Source organism: Pelodiscus sinensis, chromosome 11, assembly GCF_052426305.1.
Source record: "Pelodiscus sinensis isolate ZL-2025 chromosome 11, ASM5242630v1, whole genome shotgun sequence".
NCBI lineage: Eukaryota > Metazoa > Chordata > Testudines > Trionychidae > Pelodiscus > Pelodiscus sinensis.
In genome coordinates, this window is record NC_143062.1 from 19,975,861 (window position 1) to 19,996,491 (window position 20,631).

At 56.4% G+C, this 20,631-nt stretch overlaps 1 protein-coding gene across 4 annotated transcripts in view; it reads left to right on the forward strand.

Annotated features, from left to right (window-relative positions):
* PACS1 (phosphofurin acidic cluster sorting protein 1) overlaps nt 1-20,631 on the forward strand; it is a 121,056-nt gene that overhangs the window by 95,758 nt on the left and 4,667 nt on the right. For all 4 annotated transcript variants that reach the window (XM_075938962.2, XM_075938961.2, XM_075938964.2 and 1 more), the window contains exons 11-22: nt 1,772-1,852; nt 2,225-2,340; nt 4,750-4,888; nt 6,068-6,172; nt 7,250-7,356; nt 15,364-15,518; nt 16,092-16,202; nt 16,773-16,875; nt 17,366-17,408; nt 18,875-18,917; nt 19,706-19,841; nt 20,343-20,569. In XM_075938962.2, the coding sequence (XP_075795077.1) occupies nt 1,772-1,852; nt 2,225-2,340; nt 4,750-4,888; nt 6,068-6,172; nt 7,250-7,356; nt 15,364-15,518; nt 16,092-16,202; nt 16,773-16,875; nt 17,366-17,408; nt 18,875-18,917; nt 19,706-19,841; nt 20,343-20,569 (1,366 nt within the window). The remainder of the gene's footprint in view (nt 1-1,771; nt 1,853-2,224; nt 2,341-4,749; nt 4,889-6,067; nt 6,173-7,249; nt 7,357-15,363; nt 15,519-16,091; nt 16,203-16,772; nt 16,876-17,365; nt 17,409-18,874; nt 18,918-19,705; nt 19,842-20,342; nt 20,570-20,631) is intronic.

Sequence of the window (20,631 nt, forward strand, 5' to 3'; positions counted from 1 at the left end):
CCAGCTGGGGCTTTTCTCCCCCTGTAAGCCTGACTTGCTTCCTCTTTCCCTGCTCCCCTTGACGTTCTTTTCCTACTGGTGGCCACTGTTCCGTGGGGTTCATTCCAGTTTCTTTATCTGCTCTTAGCTTAATGGCTCAGTAGCCACAGAGCCACCTGCAGCTTCTCTGGCTATAGCCATGAGGCCAGTTGCCAGAAGCCGGCCTTAGACAGCTGCAGCTGCTAGCCATGGGATGGTGGCAATTCCAAGGTTGAGCAGGCTTGAACCTTGCAGTGGCAGCACTTGGGACTCTAAATCCTCAGCGCTGGCCCTAGACAGCTGCAGACTCTGCAGTTCAGTGCTTCCCTCCTTTAGGCCATGGCTTTCAGTACCTGAGATTCCCATCACCTGCAGCTCCCGCTGGTTAACCATAACCAGCAGGCATCAGCTGGTAAGGGTGATGCTTACCAGTTAACCATTCACATCCCTAGTTCACATACCTCCCTTGCTAGGCTTCAGACAGGGGTGCATTGAGTGCACTCAGTTCACCCAATTCCTTCTCTGAGGGCAGCGAACCAAGGCCACCAGCACCCCAATACAGTCTGGGAAGGTTTCTGAGGGTTAGATGTGGGCCAAGCCTTCTACTGCCTCTGCACGTTTCCCATTCACAGCGCCACCCCCTCCTAACAGCCATTCCCTGCAAGTGCTGTGCAAATCCCCTCCCTTTCCTGTTGCTAGCTGCCAAAGGAAGCTGGGAAATGTTCCTTCCCTGTTCTAGGGCCAACTCTCTAGGCAGGGAGCTGGCCAAAGACTTGTGTCTCCCAGAGCACCGTGGACTCTCAGCTGTGAGTGGGGAGGCAGAGGGAGATATGGGCCCCTTCTGAGCGTGGGACCGGTGCCATGCAATGGTTGGCCCAATGGTAAATCCAGCCCTGGGTACCCATGTAGTGATTCACAGCTGGTACGTCACATGGACTCAGGCCTTGACCGCCAACACATACGAATACCGTCACAGGGTCCATGGTGTCTGTAGAGTGCCAGGTGGGGGCAGGTCACAACTCCTTCCAGAGCACTGCTGCTTTCCCCTTGGCCTGGCGCTGGCTCCATGACAGAGGCTGAGCAGTGTGGCCCGTCAGTGCAAGGAACAGCTGCCCATGCCTCATAGTCCCGAAAATCTTCACCAGCACCTAGCTGGCCAGTGCTCCCACCCCTCCCTCAGTTCAGGTAGTTCTGGGGCACAGAAGGGCGTTGAGGTCTCCCCTTTAGCACCGCATTACTTGCCAGCTCCTAGACAGAGTTTGCCCCCTGGGGCCTGGCCACATACACACTGGATTTTCTAACACTGGTGTTTGTAAAAGGTCAACCTGCTGCTTATCAGCATGTGAGTATCTGTATTTGCCAGCACACAGGATCCCCCCTCCTAGCCCAGCACCTCAATGCACTAGGCACTGTACAAACACTGAGAATTACCAGTCCAGTGTCAGCCAGGAACTGGCAGATGGACAGTGACGCCCAAGGATGCAGTGAGACATGCTTGCCCAGCACAGTGGCAGTGTGGCCAAGGGATGCCTGGAATGGGCCTGGCTCTTCGTGCCCTGCCAGAAGAGCTTCATTGTCTCAGTGGATCACCCAGCCGGGGGAGGAGAGGGCAGGACTCTAGCGAATGAGCTGGGGGGCATTTCCTGTATCTCGGCTGGGCCAGTGGCTCAGAGAGGGAGTGAGCCCAGAGGTCCATTAGCTGCTCCAGACACGTAAACACCCCAACCTTTCTGTCCTGGGCTGTTTTCCTCAGATGGATTCTGCCATCGGGGACAAGTTGAGACCATCGCGGAGTAAAAACCTGGATGAGAGCCTCAGCGAAGCAGACACCCTGGTAATGTGCCCTGGCTGTGTTGGAGCCTGCTCTCCCTGCAGCACTTCACCTGGGGCAAGAGGGGCAGGACACATAGAGGCCTGGCCCTTTCTGGGGAGCTTTAGTGTCTCATGCGCCCTGCGCTGATGCCTGTTGGCTCCAGGAAGCAGCATGGTCAAATGGGTAGAGCACAGGAAAGGCTGAGCTCAGGATGGGGAAGTGGAGGCACAGCTCCTCCAGCAGTGGAGCCCAGCTTGTCTCAAGTTGGCACCTACAGTCAGTGGCCTCTTGGAGAAACGTAGTCTGTGGCTTTGGGCTGCGAATTGCCACCCCTAGGGCTGTTGATCACCAAAAAGCGCTCTGGAGCCTCCTTTTCCTCCCCCGTGTCCGCAGGAAGCGAGCGAGCAGGACACGCTGGGAGACTCCAGCACTACATTAATTATCCCCGAAAAAGTAAAGACGCCCATGAAGAGCAGCAAGGGGGAGCTTCCGAGCATGGCCTCACCCAGGTAAGCTCCAGCTTGGAAATCAGACGGGAGGCAGTGGGTAGCCAGGCGCCAAGCAGCAGGGGACCGACTGCCTCTAGGGGGCATTGGCTCCAGGCTAGCCTGGGCAGGGGGCTTGGCTGGCTCAGGGGCAGAGAATAGGACATTTCCCTTTCCCCTGCAGTGAGTTGGCTCCTAACAAGGCTGATAGGTGCTCCCCTTCCGTGGCTTGTCATGATGGAGCTCTTAAAGGACAGGTTCCACCTCCTTGTCCGTTCCCAGGCAGACAGCTCTCTGGCCGGATGGGGTTCAGATCCTACCTATCACCCAGAAGGAAGGCTCCTAAAGCTCGCAGCTGGTGCAACTCATTTCTCTTGTACAACTGGTTTGCTGAATTCTCCCTCAGCACAGGCTTCTGCAGGCTTTACTCGAGCAGTCGCTCCAGCCCCAGGGGCATGCGTCCCTCACTTGTTACCGCTCCCTAAGGCTGTACACTGGGCCAGGATCACCAGGATCAGTGGGGTTTGCCCCCTAACAGGCAATCCCTGCCTTGTGCTCTCTCGTGAACTGACCCTGAACTGGAGAGGTTTGAAACAGCCCTGCCGAGATTCCCTGCCAAGGTTTGAAACAGCCCCCCACTTCCCCATCCTGAGCAACGTTGAGTGTTGCGCCTGAGCTGCCAGACACTGTCCCAGAGAGAAAGGGGATGTTGCAGGTTCCCGGATGTGTCTCTGGCTCTGCCCAGGTATGAGTGGTTCTTGCTAAGTCATCTCAGTTTCCCTGTATCAAGTGTTTGGTGCTCAGAGGACTGTGGCTTTTCACAGTCAGTATCCGGCATTAGGCTCTTCCCTCCCCTCCCCCCCAGCCAGGGGTTTCTGGTCTGCCCGTTCCATCCCCAGCCAGGGAGGGAGGTGCTGCCGTGAGACTCTGAGCCTCCAGCACTAGATGGACTGTGGACAACCACAACCGGGTTGAGCCGTGATTGCATAGTGTCCGGCCCCTCCCCCAGTCTTGTGGGCGCTGGGCCTTTCCTGCTGCCAAGGCAGTGGGGCCTTGCTGGAGCTGCACTGCATTAACGATTGTATCCACGTCCCTGGTGTGTTAAAATGCTGCCTCTTAGCCCCTTCTGTTCCCATCGGAACCCTGCACCGTGCTGGTGGAGCTGAGTCTAGGAGCAAGGACTAAAACCATGTTCTAGTCCATGGCGGAAGAGCTGGGCCCCCAGTACCCGAGCTGGGGCTGTCTGAGACAAGGTCACCTTTCAGGGTAGTGGCACAGTCTATTGGCCTGAGTCCATTCAAAGGGAATGGTCAAATAGTCCTTAGCAATGTAGTGGTGTGGTCTAGTGGTTAAAGCAGGGAATTTGTGCTCAGGATTCTCATGTTCTGCCCCAGCTCTAGGAGGGGAGTGGGGTCCAGGACTGTTGACAGGGCAAAGAGGGCAACTGCCTGGGACCCACTGATACAACATGATGCGGAGCTCCTGGCTGGAGCCTGGGCCCTTTAAATCGCTGCCGGAGCATTGTGTGTCGTGCTCGGGACAGCACTAAGGGCTGCGTAGCCCCAACTCCATCCCTCCCCCACTGAGGCCCTACGCCTTCTGGGGCATGGAGTGGCTTCCCCCCTCCCCCCTCCAACCTTGCCCAGGAGCCTGACCAGGCTGTCTGCCATGCTGGTGTTCTGTCCCCTGCTCTGTAGGGGAGTGTAGGCCAGAGCGAGCCCGTGCCAGCTGCTTCCCCTCAGGTCCCGGTGCTGGAGCGAGCACCTGCCTGTCTTGCCCTACTGAGGAAGGAGCTGTGGCCCGAAGCATGGAGCCTTGTGCTAAAAACTGGCCATGTTGTGGGTCCACCCTCATGTTGCTTTGTCATCTGGTTTGTAAGCTCATGCAGCCTCCAGGGTCTCCATGCTCCAGGAGAGATGCCAAACCTGCCAGCTTTAGGCAGGCTCTGCATTCCTGTGGGGATAAAGCCCCAGCACCTAGCACAGTCCCTTCTGCTGCTCTGGAATTGCCAGAGAAATCCAGATCTCAGTGGCTAGCTCTCTGAAGCTTGGTGAAGGGTGGGCACCTTCCTGGCTAGGACCCCGCCTTGACACAGCCCACCCTGGGGGCCTGGGCTGGCTCCAGACTACGTGGGCTCTCCCTGTGTCTGCCATGTGCTGGCTGATCAGTCCATTCAGTCCTGTTTGTACCCAGCAGTGTTGCCGCGCTCCCACTCTGGACGATGTGCCAGTCACATGGCCATGTCACCCTGTCCCCTTGTCAGCTGACAAGCATTGGCCTGGCGCAAACGCTCACAGGAGCCCCAGTGTGTGGCTCAGACCCGAATGGGGTCTGTGTGTATCTGCAATCAGAGACACTGAGGTGTGGGGGAATAAAACATGCTGTGCCATGCTAGGGAATGAGGCCAACAATGCTGTCCTCTGTCTGCTGCAGCAAAATGGAAGGGGCAGTGCACACGCCCCGGCAGAAGAGAAGCACCCCGCTGAAGGAGAGACAGCTGTCCAAGCCCCTGAGCGAACGCACCAACAGCTCGGACAGCGAGAGGTCCCCGGACCTGGGCCATAGCACACAGGTGATGTGACTGCAGCCCCAGGCAGTGCTCTGTGGGGGGAGATGCCAGCCTGCACCCAGAGCTGGTCTCAGATCTAACCAAACACACTTGGTTGCCTGAGAGCCCTGCAGGAAACCAGGGACTGCAATAAGCAACGTTAATGGGGAGCTTCTCTAACTGTACTGAAGGACTGGCACCAGGGGGCGCAGTGCTGCAGGGGATGGGGCACGCTCTCATACCTCTGTGCAGCACTAGGGGGCGCAGTGCTGCAGGGGATGGGGCGCGCTCTCATACCTCTGTGCAGCACTAGGGGGCGCAGTGCTGCAGGGGATGGGGCGTGCTCTCATACCTCTGTGCAGCACTAGGGGGCGCAGTGCTGTAGGGGGTGAGACGTTCTCCCATACCTCTGTGCAGCACTAGGGGGCGCAGTGCTGCAGGGGATGGGGCGCGCTCTCATAGCTCAGTATATCATTACGGGGCGCAATGCTGGGAGGGCTCAGTATAAGGCACTCTCCCTTCAACAGTGCTGGCTCCAGTGCAGCATTAAGGGGCACTTTGTGCTGTAGCTTTCCATCTTCCAGACTAGTGGTTCTCAGCCAGGGGCCTGGGCTACAAGCAAGTTTTGGGGTCCTCCAAGCAGGGCCAGCATTAGACTCACTGGGGTGCAGGGCAGGAAGCCTTATGGGGCTGAAGCCGATGCCTGAACAACGTAGCTTTGCTGGGGCCCCAGACTTGCCCTGCTTGCCCATGTTTTTACAGCATGTGCGGGACTCAGAAAGAAAGCAGCTGAGAACCCCTGTTCCAGATGACCTGTACCATTGTGCCTGGCCCGCTGGCGCTGGACACATCCCAGGGCACGGTGTATTGCAGAGCTGGCTCCCAAGCCTTGGTCACATTTTAGTTCAACTATAATAGATCTACCTCCTGAGCCGCTCTCCCTTCTCCCCAGCCAGCACAGACCTTGCCAGGGGGTGGGGGGCGGAGGGTGGGGGCAGCAGCGATTGGCTGTAGTCGCAGAGCTGAGGGAAAGGCAGGGGACCGGCTCCTGATGACAGCACCACAGGAGAAGCAGTTCACCAGGTGAGTGGCTAGCATGCTACCAGGGGAGCTAGCCCCTGGTGAGCGTGCAGGCCCAGCCCAGCGTGCAGAGCCTGTGCCTGCCCAGGCTTAGCCCTACCTTCACTCTCCCTCCCCTCACAGATTCCTCGCAAGATCGTCTACGACCAGCTGAACCAGATCCTGGTGTCGGACACAGCCCTGCCAGAGCACATCGTCCTGGTGAATGCAGTCGACTGGCAAGGCCAGGTAGGGAGGGTGGCTCTGGGGTGAGGCCTTGCAGGTGCTGCTGGGCAGGACTGGCAGTGACCCACAGAGATGAGGCTCCTCTGTTTCCCTGGCCTGTGCTGCTGTGTCTCAGCCCTGCCCTGGGTGGGGTGGGGTGGGGGGCAGCGGCCCTGCCAGTCTGTGGGCTCTGTGGCTCTCACAGTGCCTGCCTTGTCCAGTGCAGACTGAGCAACAGCTCGGGTCACCCAGGCCCTCGGAGCCCTGCTGAGCTGGGAGCAGAACTGGCTGCTCCACAGAGGGGCCAGTGGCTGTTGCCCAGAGCAGGCTCTGCGGGGAGCTGTCCAGGGCAGGAGGGCCTGCAGGAAGGGGCTGTAGTCTGAGCAGTGGGGGAGGGCAAGGCGCTGCCTGGGAGCTCTGGTGGATGCTGATCTGTCCTGGGCCGGAGCAGGGCAAGCGTGTGATCTGATGGCCCTGGGTCTCTGTGTGTCCTGCCCCAGCCCTTCTCACTGCACTGCCAAGCACCTCCCGCGGCCAAGTCCTCCCGCCCCACACAGCATGCGCAGCGCACTCTGAACTGCCGCTGACCGGCCCACTCTCGCTTGCTCTCAGTGGAGATACCAGGGCTATGGAGCCTTGACTCCTCTCCCCTGCCCCAGCGGGTCCCTCTGCCCCTCCCTGGCACCCGTTGCGCGGACATTGTGGGCACAGGTCCCTGAGAGCCAGGAAGGGGAGTCTCGAGTGCTGTCATTTGACGCTTGACTTGTCTTGATCTCATACCTGAGATTGCCAAGCCCCCCACAAACCAGCTTCTGCTGCCCCGCAGCTGCCTCTTCCCACTCACCAGGCAGCCACTGTGCTCCCGGCAGCCTGGAATGAACACGCCATGGCCATTGCCACCTGTTCTGCTTGTGCCCTGGGCAGCCTGCCGACCCTCGGCAGGAGGAGCCACCCAACACAGGGAAGCGCACCCTTACTCATCGCTCCCCAGAGACCCTGGTTGCTAAGCACAGAGGAGGTGTCTGGCAGGTGTTGTAGAAGATCTCTTCCCTCCCATGTGCACGGGCACGCAGTGCTCAGCTTTCCTCCTCTCCTTGCCAGTATGTGGCCGATCAGCTTCGGGACCAGAAGAAAGCCGTCGTGTGCACGTGCTCCACTGTCGAAGTGCAGGCTGTCCTGTCTGCGGTCCTCACCAGGATCCAGAGATAGTGAGTAAAGGGTGGTGGCCTTTCATTCCCTGCGTCAGGCATAGATGGGTCCCGTTGGTATGGGAATGGTAGAGTTGCTCTATCACAGGGGTGGGCAAAGGGCTCTCCACGGGCTGGACCTGGCCCACCAAGCCAGTGGATCCAGCCCACGGCCGCACTGCTGCTCTCCCACCCCCAGGCCAATCAGGGCCTGGGAACAGGGGAATGTTCAAAGTTTCTTCGCAAGAGCATGTGGCAGCTAGAGATAAACAGCCAGCGTGTGTCTCTAGCTGCCACGCGCCTTAGGCGGCACGGGAGGGAGCGTTGCATGCTTCCCACCCCCAGACCAATCAGGGCTTGGGGGCAGGGAGCATGTGAAGCCTCTCATGTCCTATCCCTGCCCTGCCAGGGGTGTGCAGCAGCTAGAGAGACACTCCAGCTGTTTTAAAACAGCCAGCGTGTCTCTCTAACCACTACATGCTCTTGCAGGGGCAAGGAAACTTTGCATGTTCCCTTGCTCCCAGGCCCTGATGGGCCTGGGGGTGGGAGAGCAGCAGGGCAGCTGCAGGCTAGATCCTAATTGACCTGGGGACAGGGAGAGCACATGAGGTCTCCTCCTGCTAGTCCCCTAGAGGGAACCGCCAACTGTTTTAAAACAGCTGGTGTTTTTCTCTAGGGGATGGGGCGGGGGAGTGAGAAGAAAGACTTCTCCCGCTCTCCCATCCCAGGCCAATCAGGGTGGTGGGAAACACAAGCTGTCTCCTGACCCGACCCCTTCCACCCGATGCCCCGCCCCTTCTGGGGTGGCCCCCTTTTAAAAATTATTGCCCACCACTGCAGGGTGGGACCAGGTTCTGGCTCTGGCTCTAGCCCAGCTTGGAAGAGGAGGCCTCAAGCCAAAACTAAGGAGTGGCAGGAGTAAGGGCCCACTGAATTCATGGCTGTGAAAAATGCCTCATGGACTGTGAAATCTGTCCTTTTGTGTGCTTTTATCCGATCCAGCACAGATTTCACAAGGGAAACCAGCATTTCTGAAACTGGGGGTTCTGACCCACAAGGTGGTTGTGGGGGGGGGGGGGGCAGATGTCAAAAGGTTATTGTGGGAGGGGTCGCTATATTACAACCCTTACTTCTGAGCTGCCTTTGGAGCTTGGTGGCTAGAGTGCAGAGGCTGCTGGCCAGACACCCAGCTCTGGTGGCAGCATCCCACCAGCAGTAAGGCAGAAGTACGGGTAACAATACTAACTCAGGCCAACCTTCTTGGCTGCTGCTGGCTGTAGCTCTGCCTTCAAACCTGGGCTACCGGCCAGCAGCAGCTGCTCTTCTGCTACCCAGCTCTGAAAGCAGCCACTGCCAGCAGCAGCAGCACAACAGTAAATGTGGCAGTACCGCAACCCCCCTACAATAACCTTGCGAGTTTTGACACCCTCCCTTGCAAGCCCCCCAAACTCTCTTTAGGGTCAGTTTCCCTACAACATTGAAATTTCAGATTTAAATATCTGAAATCATCAAATGTCTGATTTTTAAAATTGTATTGGAGACAATTTCTTATTTCAGAAGGTTGACAGAGCTACTGGGGGGAAGCTGTTCTTGATTTGATTTTAGCAAATAGGGAGGAACTGGTTGAAAATTTGAAAGTGGAAGGCAGTTTGGGTGAAAATGATCATGAAATCATAGAGTTCATGATTCTAAGGAATGGTAGAAGGGAGAACAGCAAAATAGAGACAATGGATTTCAGAAGGGCAGATTTTAGTAAACTCAGAGAGGTGGTAGGTAAGGTCCCATGGGAAACAAGACTAAGAGGAAAAACAACTGAAGAGAGTTGGCAGTTTTTCAAAGGGACATTATTAAGGGCCCAGAAGCATACTGTTCCACTACGTATGAAAAATAGAAAGTACAGCAGGAGACCACCTTGGATCAACCAGGAGATCTTACATTATCTAAAAATCAAAAAGGAGTCATATAAAAAGTGGAAACTAGGTCAAATTACAACGGATGAATATAAGCAAACAACACAGGTATGCAGGGGCACAATTAGAAAGGCAAAGACACAAAATGAGCTTAAATCTAGCTAGAAACATAAAGGGTAACGAGAAGACATTTTACAAATATATTAGAAGCAAGAGGAAGACCAAGGACAGGGTAGGCCCATTGCTAAGTGAAGAGGGAGAAACAGTAACAGGAAACTTGGAAATGGCAGAGGTGCTTAATGACTTCTTTGTTTTGGTTTTCACCAAGAAGTTTGTTGGTGATGAGATGCCTAACATAGTGAATGCTAGTGGAAATGAGGTAGGTTTATAAGTTAAAATTTTAAAAAGGGCAAGTTAAAAATTACTTAGAAAAGTGAGATGTCTTCAAGTCACCAGAGCCTGATGAAATGCATCCTAGAATACTCAAGGAGCTGATAGAGGAGGTATCTGAGCCTTTAGCTATCATCTCTGAAAGATCATGAAAGTTGGGAGGGTTTCCAGAAGACTGGAAAAGGGCAAATATAGTGCCCATCTATAAAAAGGGAAATAAGAAGAACCCAGAAAACTACACACCTGACAGTTTAACTTCTGTGCCAGGGAAGATAATGGAGCAAGTAATTAAGGAATTCATCTGCAAACATCTGGAAGATAATAAAGTGATAGGGAACAGCCAGCATGGATTTGTAAAGAACAAATCATGTCAAACTAATCTGATAGCTTTCTTTGATATGAGAACGAGTCTTGTGGATAAGGGAGAAGTGGTGGACATGGTATAGCTAGACTTTAGTATGGCATTTAACGTGGTCTCGCATGATCTTATCAATAAACTAGGGAAATACAACCTAGATGGGGCTACTATAAGGTGGGTATATAACTGGCTGGATAACTATTCTCAGAGAGTAGTTATTAACGGTTCACAATGAATGAATTGGGTTTGTTTAGTTTAGGAAAGAAAAGACTGAGACGGGACATGATAGCGGACTTTCAAGTATTTAAAAGGATGTTACAAAGAGGAGGGAGAAAAATTATTCTCCTTGGCCTCTGATGATAGGACAATAAGCAATTGGGCTTAAACTGCAACAAGGGAGGTTTAGGTTGGTCATTAGGAAAAATGTCCTAACCATCAGTGTGCTTAAACACTGGATTAAATGGCCTAGAGTCTAGATCTAGATTCTAGACAGTGTTTGCTCCTGCTGTGAGGGCAGGGGACTAGACTCGATGACCTCTTGAGGTCCCTTCCCAGTGTAGTATTCTCTGATTCTGTGATGTTGGAGGTTCATTAGAGGGCACTCTCCCCTCTGTTAATACCAAAACAATGCTCCAACATGCTGCTAGGGGGCGCTGTGCTGCATGGATCTGGCTGTAGGATTCAGTAGGGAGTGCTCTCCTCTGGGCTAGTCCTGGATCCAGTAACTATGGGGTAGTCGGCAGTGTAGTGAAGCCGGTGGAAGGGCTGTTCCAGTAGGGGGAGCTCTTTGTTCAAGTCCAGGACTGAACTTTTGCCCGGAGGTGATGCTAGTCCTGGGCCACTTGAGGTGCTGTTTTCAGATGGGAAATAAAACCAAGATCCTGGCCACTTATGTTCATTCAATGGCTCCTGACAGTGTAACATTCCTGCCTGTTAGTCCCCAGGGTCCTGTCCAGAGTCCAGCATGGTAATGATATTCCACCTGTTTAAAACATCCCTGGCTGCTTTACTTTATGTGCTCTGTCAAATGGCTGCTGTGTTCCACACCAGAGCTGGTTGCATCTCAGCCCTGAGCAAGAGATCCCTGTACAAACAGCCCCTGTGCCCAATAACGGAGGCATTTCATTGCTGGGCAAGCATTCTCTCTATAACTCGCTTCCCCATCTCTCCAGAGCTGGCTGCATTTGCTTGCTAGATGAACTATCTCTGTGTCAGTGCTGCTGTATTCCACCTCAGAGAAGGCTGCATTCCAGTAGTAGATGACTGATGCTGTGGGGTGTAGCACCTCAGGGTGAAGGTAGCTGCCACAGAGTTCGTAATGCAGGAACATGAAGGCTGGTGTCTTTCCATCATTCTCTTGCACATGATTCTGAATATCGTGGTATTGGAGGGACACACCCCAACCTGTTCCATGCACAAGTGGAGCTGCCTAGGTCTCCTCTGCAGTCCTCAGCAGCTCTGTACCTAGCCTGGTCCAACACTGGGCTGCTTCCTTGCAGCTAGAGGTGCTCTGCAGATGCTGCCAACAGGGCAGGTACACAGGCTTTTCCATGACTTCCGCAGCCCTGACTCAGCAGCAGCTGGCTGGCGATGCAGCTGGGCTATTCTTAGACACTCTTTCTGCCCATCATGGCACTTTAAAAAGCTGTCTGTTCCCTGGGGTGGTTTTCAGGTGAGCTGATTGTAATGCAGGCGGCTGACTGCCCCACACAGCCATCTCCTTCCACCTGCATGGCAGAGACAGGTGCTTGGGGCTTATTTCAGATATAGAAAGATTTTCCCTTAAAGAAACCAAGCCAAAATGTGATTGTTAAAAAGTCATGAACCATCAGCCTTGTGTGTCTCTAGGAAATTCTATGGACAACAGGAGAGCCAGTAAAAGAATTGCCAGTCCAAACTAAGGATGTTAAAGACTAGTTGATTATCCAATAAGCATTTGCTTATCAGATACTAATGTCGACTAGTCAATTTCCCCCCTGGCTGCCTCTCTGAAATAGAGGCAGCAAAGTGGGGCAGGGAAGAGGTATTTCAAATGCTGCCATTTTGAAACCCCAAGGCGACAGCTGATCCTGGGATCAGCTGTGCGGCAGGCTGCCCCTTTAAAACACCGCCTCTGCAGGGATTCAAAGGGGCAGCCCTGGAGCCCGGGGTCAGCTGGTGATTCCCAGTTGATCCTGGGCTCCCCATGGCATTTCCACAGAACCTGGGGTCAACTGGGGACTCCCCAGCTGACCCTGGGCTCCTCTCCTGCCCCTTTGAATTGCGTGGAGGCAGCGTTTCAAAGGGGCAGCCCCACCGCCTCCACGTGATTCAAAGTGGCAGCTGCAGTTGAGCTCGCTGACCCCGGGTTCCAGGGAAGTGCTGCATGCAACCAAGGGTCAGCTGGGGACTCCTAAGCTGATTCCAGGCTTGCAGGGAGCCCGGGCTCAGCTGGGGAGTCCTCAGCTGACCGCGGGCTCCCCTACCCCCTTCTGAATTGTGTGGAGCAGTTTCAAAGGGGCAGCTGCCGCACAGCTGTGTAGCAGCTGCTCCTTTGAAACTGCTGCCTCTGTGCAATTCAAAGGGGCGGGGGGCCCATAGCATGGAGCCCAGGGTCAGTGGGGGACTGAGAGTCCCTCGCTGACCCCAGCCTCCGTGGCTTTGAAATGCACAAGAGCCCCTGCTGGGGACTCTCTTGTGCATTTCAAAACAAGCACCAGCAGGCAGCCCAGAGTGAGCAGGACTTCCCCCTGGCTCCAGGCTGTAGGCAGAGTTCTGCATTCCTCCTTTGAAATGTACAAGAGCCTGCTGGGGAGAAGTGTGGAAGTGCCTATTGATTAGTCAATTAACCGCATTTTAACATCCTTAATCCAAACCCTAGGAAAGGTGCAGGCTGTATTAGGACGTAATAACACCTGCAACTTAGATACTCTTTAGACAGCTGGGAGGAAAGTTCTTTGCTGACCCCATCCATTCACTAGAGTGGAGTGAACTCCCAAAGTACCTCTCCTGCGTGCCCAAGGAGACCTCCAGGAATGTTCTGGTTTGACTCTTCGAAGTAAATAAATGAAAGTCTGTGTCACGTGCCTGCCTGCAGGAAGGGTGCTGAAACCAGACCTGGCTGGGTAGATCATAAAAGGCAAGAAATGGAAGCTGATTGTTTGCCTCAGCAAATCACCCTCTCCATGTCAACTGCCAGCCCTCCCCCTCTGGAGGTCTGTCTGAAAGGATAACGTGGGCCAAGGCTCCTTTCCCCGGGAGAAGCCAACCTGAGTGTGAATATTGCTGCCCTCTTTTCATTCGGACATAGGACTAGAGAAGGGGTGGGCAATAATTTTCACAGGGTATGTGGTCATGGGCCATCTCCACACCAGGAAAGTGTAGTGCCTGGGATGGGAAGGGCGGGGCTGGAGACTAGCCTCCCTCCAGAGTTGTCGGGGGCTGGAGGATTTGTATTAAAAACATAGCAAAGGGCTCGCAGCTCCTGGCTCCGCTGCTACTGCCATTGCTTTGCAGCCGCCCAGGGTTGCTGCGACTGTTTAGAAGGCTCATGGCTCCAGTCCCTGCATGGAGAGAACCGCAACTGGGAGCCAGGAACCATTTAAATAGGATCCTGCTGCCTGACCCAACTCTTGGAAATTTGATGGCACAGGCAACAGGATACAAATAGAAAGCAGCCAGATGCAGTCTGCAGGCCAGATCCAAGTGTTAGGCAGGCTGGAGCCAGTCCCCAGGACACATCTTGCTCAGCCCTGTACTAAAAGGTGCCCCCTGAGTCCTGTTTCTGCTGGCACAGGCTGTTAGCAAATCCACTGCATCCCACAGATTCACTCCCCTGCCTTGCTGTCATGTCCCCCAAAAAGGGGATTTGAGCGCTGATGTTGCAGCAGCTGGCTGGCATCTGTCCTGTGAGCGGCTTCTGAAAGTGCTGAGCATAGTTAAAGGGCAGAGGGGGGAAGAGCCAGTGCCCTAAGCACCGTCAGGGGAGATGGGGAGGAGCAGCAGCGGAGAAGTTCTTTCACCAGCAGAGCCACGTGGGCGAAAAGGGGAACAGAAGAGCCATGCTAGTGAAATACAGGAAGAGGATGAGAGCTGGGGGCTCTAGGATGGCATAGCTGGGAAGGCGTCACTGTACCAACATGGCAGGATCTTCCCATCACCTGGCAACAGGCTGTCCCAAAGTAATTTGGTAGCTCCTTTCTTTGGCCCTATTAGCTGCCTCGAGGAAGTCGGTGGTTCTCTGATGCCCTCTAGTGGTGGCCATTGTGCAGCATGTTTAACTGCAGCTGCCCAAGGTCAGCTAGAGCGGTGGTTCTCAAACTTTTTGGCCCACAGCCCATTCCACCCAACGCAGACCTTTGTGCAGACCACCAACCTGCCACCCAGGATGACAAAATGGGTGCAGGGTCTGTCCAGGATGTTGGGTGCAGAAACATGCTGAGGATGGGGGGGGGGGGAGGTTGGGTAGAAGGGAGGATGCAGGAGCAGCATGGCTGGGTCTGGGAGTAAGGGTACATGAGGAGAATGGGGGTCTGGGAGGGATGGTGCCAGGTGGGTGTGGGGGAATCTCAGTGAGAAGAGGTGGCATGAGGGCAATGGGGATGCAGGGCATTAGGGGATGTGGAGGCACTTACTCTGTGCTTTCTGCTGCTCCATTGACTGTGATTCTGGCCAATGGGAGCAGTGGGGAAAGCCTCCAAGTGAGCCGTTTCCTATGCTGCTTTTCCCAGCAGTTGGGAACCGCTGAGCTAGAGGCATAGTGCTGTGCTATAGGGCGCCAGGCCCATGGACGTGCTGGGCATTAGCCATGAGGGGGGGAGAGCATGTGCCCTGGGTCTGGCAGGGGGTGGAGCTATTAGAAGCTGCTCCAAGAGCCACCTTCACAGCTTGATGTGCATGCACTGGGTCCCAGAGCTGAGACAGGATGCTCCACGTGGCAGAGAGCAGCTACGCCAGGCACTGCACGGCCTCTACCAGCTCAGAGGGGCCCTTTCTCAGTGCGACATCTACTGTATTTTGCCGGTGGGTTGCTGGTGTCACTGCTCTGGGCAAAGCACCTGAGGGCTCTGCTAGGATTTACTACACACTCCTTCGCGGGGTCATTACCAGCTGGGCACAGCAGCACCAGAGACAGCAGCCACTCATCAACTCAGTGCCTGCCCCTGTGTCTGGTGAGGGGCCTCCGTTGTCTTCCTCATTGGCCGAGGGACTCCTGTGAAAATAGCCCCATGTCCCACCCAGGAGGTGGCTGCATCTCAGCACAGGGTGAAGGATCCCTGTATAAACAGCTCCTGTGCCCCAGCCCAGAGCTGCTCAGTGTCAAGCGTGTTTACGTTTCGTACGCTGCAAGCAGAGGGTGCAATAAGCACATTCATTCTCCTTTCGTTTCAGCTGCAACTGCAACTCCTCGGTACCGCGGCCAGTGAAGGTGGTGGCTGTGGGGGGGCAGAGTTACCTCAGCGCCATCCTCCGGTTCTTTGTGAAGCAGCTGGCAAACAAGACCCCAGACTGGCTTAGCTACATGCGGTTCCTCATCGTCCCGCTGGGTAGGTGACCATGCCCACCTGGCCAGCTGGAGCCAGTCCTGCTTGTACCCCAGCAGCCAGAGCATGGCCAGCTGTGCTGACCTTGCTCTAGCCTCTCCCTGTTAGTGTGGCTGAGCTGCAGGGGCAGGGCTGCTGCGGGATCTGATGCTGACACCCAGGGGTGTGCAGAGAGACTGCTGAGCAAAGCACAGCTGGTCTGTAGCGGGTGCTTCAGAGGCCAAGCAAAGCCAGCCTTGCTGCGGATGTCAGCACAGCAGCTGGGAAGGGGGTCTGAGGCAGCCTAGCCTTTGTGTTGCCATGGAGCTGTCTGGGCTGGGTAAAGGCCTTTCAGGATGGGGTGAGTGTCTGGGGTGTGGCAACCACAGGGCAGCAAGACCATCACGTTCCTGTCACAGGCCATGCAGAAGGTTGCTTTCAGAGGAGCAGAATAGCCGCACCGCTGGGGCTGCAGGAGGTGCTGCTCTTAGCCCCTGGAAGCACCCCACTGAAGAACCCCTCCTGCAGGCACTGTAGTGCCCAGCTAAGAAACCCCCAGGGGGCGCTCTAGCAACACCCGCCATCTCTCCTCTGCAGGCTCCCACCCCGTAGCCAAGTACCTGGGCTCGGTGGACAGCAGGTACAGCTCCACGTTCCTGGACTCTGCCTGGAGGGAGCTGTTCAGCAGGGCCGAGCCCCCCGGGACAGGTGAGTGGCCATTGCTCGGAGGTTGTGCAGCACCGAGTGCTGCAGCATTGGACAGGGAGGGTTGTTGGTCACTGTTGCCCAGGGACTCATGAGGGAGCAGCCAGAGCTGTGCATGGTCCATGGGGTAGGGGTAGGGGTGGGCCTGGGCTCCCCTGTGGCAATGGCTGTTCTGTCCGAGCCCTGCTTTATCCCCAAGGGCCTGCCCCCAGCACCACGGTCACAGCTCCAGCATGATGTGCAGTAAGGGCGGGGGGTCTCCGGTGGGGCAGGCGGCGCTTTGGGCAAGAACGTGCCCTGCCCCTTCCTTTCTTACTGCACCGTAAGATTCAGCCCTGCAGCCTTGCTGCTGAGCCATAGGCTGGGTCACCTGCTTCTCCCTTAGTGCCCCTGCCTGGAGCAGAATCATCTCAGACCCACGTACCCCCTTCCTCACTGCCACAAGAGCACCCTCTCCTGTACTGCGACCCAGCCAGCAGGGGGCTCCCTGGCTCTGCTGTGTGGCTCACAGGGAGGCAGGGAGCAGCTCCGAGGGACTTGCTGGTCACTCCCCTCTCTCCCCTTTGCCCCCAGAGCCATTCGACGTGGTGGGCCGCATCACGCAGTACGTGACTGGAGCCAGCATAACCCACCAGCTGCCTGTGGCCGAGGCCATGCTGACTTGCAAGCATAAATTGTAAGTATCGCCTAGGTGACTGACCTGTGCTGGGAAGCTGGTCGCATGTTACAGGCACCCAAAAGCCCCTGTCAGTCGGATTAGCAAAGCTATTATAGGTCCCTGTTCTGGGAGTGCGGACTGATGGTGAGAGCAGGCTGCAGGAAGCCAGGACTCCTGGGTTGTGGTCCTGGCTTGGGCACTGCTCAGCATGTGACCTTGGACACTTGTCTTGTTTCCATTTCTCTCAAAGCTGCCCCAAATCTGGGTGTTTCTGGACTCCGAGTTCCCTTTTCATCCCAGCCCCTGGGGCCTGGAGATGGGACTTTCCTGCTTCATTCGGTGGGAGCCAGGCTGTGGTCACTGTCAGTAATGTAGGAGCTGGGGGCTCATTCAGCCCAGTGAGCTTCGGGTGCCCCTCCTCTGTGCAGGGCAGGGCATTGCCTGCTGGGCCACGGGGCACTGGCCCCTCCCAGCAGACTCTAACAGCTGTCTCCTCCTCTCCTCACAGCCCGGACGAGGACTCTTATCAGAAGTTCATTCCTTTCATTGGGGTAAGGCTGCCCCCTTGGGCATCTAGCTCTATGGGGCCATGGGAATGCTGCTGTGCTGCTGAGATGGAGCCAGGCCCATTGTGAGCCTCCATGCTGAGCCCTGCCTCACTCAGGGTGGGGCTCCCTGCCTGCAGCCCAGCAGTGCTGGAGCTAGAGCAGGCTGAAATTAAGCCCTGGGGTCTGGAGAATCCCTGCCCTCAGCCCTTGGTCAGTTCTGGGGTTTAATCCCCCTCCCTGGTCAGCAGGTAGCTCTCAGTGCTTCTCTAGGTCTCTGTCCATGTGGACCCAGTGCTGTTGTGGGATCCACAGGAACAAAACCTCTCAGGCAGCCTGGCTGTCCAGGTGTGCCAAGCCCATTGCATCTCTGACCCCAGTGTACCATGTAAGCTGCCACTTGCGCGGCTGCTCAGGAGAGATTCAGATGCTGCCCAGCTGATTAGCAGAGCACCATGGCCAGGGTTTTGGTTCTATTGGTGGTGCACATTCCCACATGGCGCAGTGCACATACAAATGTGTTCCACACATGGGTGGCAGAGATTGGAGAGAACATTGTCCGACCCCCAAAGGGGCTGAATTGTGTTGCTCAGACTCTCTACAGCGGCTGCAAGGGACATGAGCTGGGCTGGCCACTGGGGGAGCCCATGAGCAGGGAATGCAGTGACTCCCTGCAAGAGGTTCTCCCACAGAGAGCCGGGACGGCCAAAACCAAGGGCCTCTGCCCAGGCCGCCCACAGGAGAAACATGCCAGGGGCATGGGCCTATGAGGGTTAAACCTCTCTTAAACCTTGGGAATCACTAGCAGTGATCAGAGCCGCTCTGCTGAGTCCGTCCTCCAGAGGTCTGCTTGGAGGACTGGAGTTAGTGCTACCAGCCCTCTGCTATCACACAGCAGGTCGAGAACTGTCCTGAGCTCTATTTCCAGCCCTACCACTGGATGCCTTGGGCAAGTACGTCCCTGCTCTGTGCCAGTTTCCCCATCTGTAAAATTGGATAATGCTTCTGCTGTACCTGCCGGGCGCTCTGTAGAGATCCGGGGGCATCTGGCTGGGTGACGCTGTCTGAGCAAAGCGGCAGGACAGCCCCCATTGCCTGGAGGGGCTCACTATTGGCCAGATACTCTTGGAGTGATGGAGGCTCCATGCCCTGCCATTGTAAACACCCCAATGCAACATCCCAGGGTGGGGTTGCAGTAGCTTTGGGCACTGGGGCACCAGCCAGGGTTGATGGCTAGGAGAGGCATCCCCCACTTGCTGTCGTCCCAGGGGTGGCTGGTGCTTGGGATGGGGGCAGCCCCGGTGAAGGCTCATGCGCGTCTTGCCCACCTCGCTTTCTCTGTGGAGCTGATGGAGTGTCAATGGGGATGTGAGCCCTTCCCACGGGGCTCTGATAGAGCCGGATCTCCAGGAGGAGCAGGTGAGGGGCTGTCCGAGTGCAGCCTGAACGACTGATCTCTCTCCCCACTGCAGGTGGTTAAAGTGGGCCTCATCGAAGATTCCCCTGCAGCCTCAGGTACATCCCTTGTGGGCCCCCGGCTGGGACAGAGCTGCAGAGCTGGTGCTGTGTCCCAAGGCCGGCGACACAGTTCAGTAGCTCACAGAACTGCTTGTAGGCTCCTTGCAGAGCTGGGCAGGCCCAGAGCTTCCACCACAGCCAGCAGGGCCAAGAACACGTTTGCCTGGGGGCCTGGCTGAGACACTCCCCTCTCCCCCCTTTTTCTAGCCTCCTCTTCCCCTCCCCTCCCCCCAGCACAACCTCAGCTGAATGGGACCTGCTTCCAGCTGGGCTTTGACTGCAGTGGGAGCTGTCCAAACCCCAGGCTGTGCTCTGGGATCCCCTAGCACTAAGCTGCTCCTCCTTTGCCTCTCGCTCCCCTGGGCAGGGAGAGCTGCCAGACCCCCCAGGGCGGCTGGGGACTGAATCAGGCTGGGGGAGGGGAGTAATGCAGTGCGGGAGCTCAGGCACTGAAGGGGAGTCTCTGACCTCCAGTCACTCAGGCTGTGGAACCAGCCCAGGGAGGCATCAATGGGTGGCACCCATTAACCTGGTGTCCCCAGAGCACTGTACAGGGCCTCTGTGGGGCAGGCCTGGGAGCTCCTGGGAGCAGCAGCCACCAGTGATCGTGCTTGGGCCTCCTCGGAGCTCGGGAAGAGAAATGCCCCAGCCTGGTGGAGCGGTGCCTGCCTGTGGGGGTGGGGTGCTCTGTGGATTATCAGGAGGTCTTCCCCTGGAGCAATAAATCTGAGTGGCATGGCCAGGACCCTGCCTCCCCCCAACCTTCCCTTCTGCTCTCTTGGCAGGAGATGGAGACGATGTGCCTCTGATCAGCCTGACTGTTCCCTCCACGTCTCCCCCCTCCTCTTCCGGCCTGGCGAAGGACATCTGCGCCACCCCCCCGTCCTCGCCGTCCATGAGCAGTGGGCTTGCTGTTGTGGGGTGAGGCAGCCTTGCCCTCTGGCCATTAATAAGGAACCATGAGCCCCTGTGAGCAGGGCTTCAATTCGGCATCCCGCAGGGCAGAGCAATGTCTGCCATGTTCCTGCAGGCGAAAACAAGGCCTGGGTGGTTTAGGGGTGAGCTGAGCCACGCAGGAGTCAGCAGCAGCCGGGGGAACCTGCTAGACTGCTTGTGTCTGTCTCCTGCCATCCTGTCCCGGGGCTATGAGCTTAGTAACAGCCACTCTCATCGCAGAGCCAGAGAGACATCAGCCCAGGAGTCTTAGATGAGTTTGCTCTGAAGGACCCCCCTATCCTAGCAGTGGGAGCTAGAACTCCTGGGTCCCTTCCAGCTCTGCCACTGGCTTGTTGTAGGCCTTTGGGCAGGGACTTCCTCTGCCTCAGTTTCCCCATCTCTGGGAGGTGGGTGGTACCATCCTGCCCCTTGGGCACCAACCCCTGCTCTGCCCAGCTGCTGCTGATGCATCCCTGCTCTCCCCAGGCCTCCCAGCAGCCCCTATGGAGACGTCATTGGCCTGCAGGTGGACTACTGGCTTGCCCATCCCTCAGAGCGCCGGAAGGAGAGCGAGAAGCGGGACGCCAGCTCCAAGAACACCCTCAAGAGCGTCTTCCGCTCGGTGCAGGTGTCGCGGCTGCCCAGCGGCGGGGAGAGCCAGCCCTCGGGGACCATGGCCATGACGGTTGTCACCAAAGAGAAGAACAAGAAGGGTGGGTGCCCAGGGTCAGACGCCCTCAGGCTGGCAGAACGGGGAGAAGCTGAGTGTGGGTGT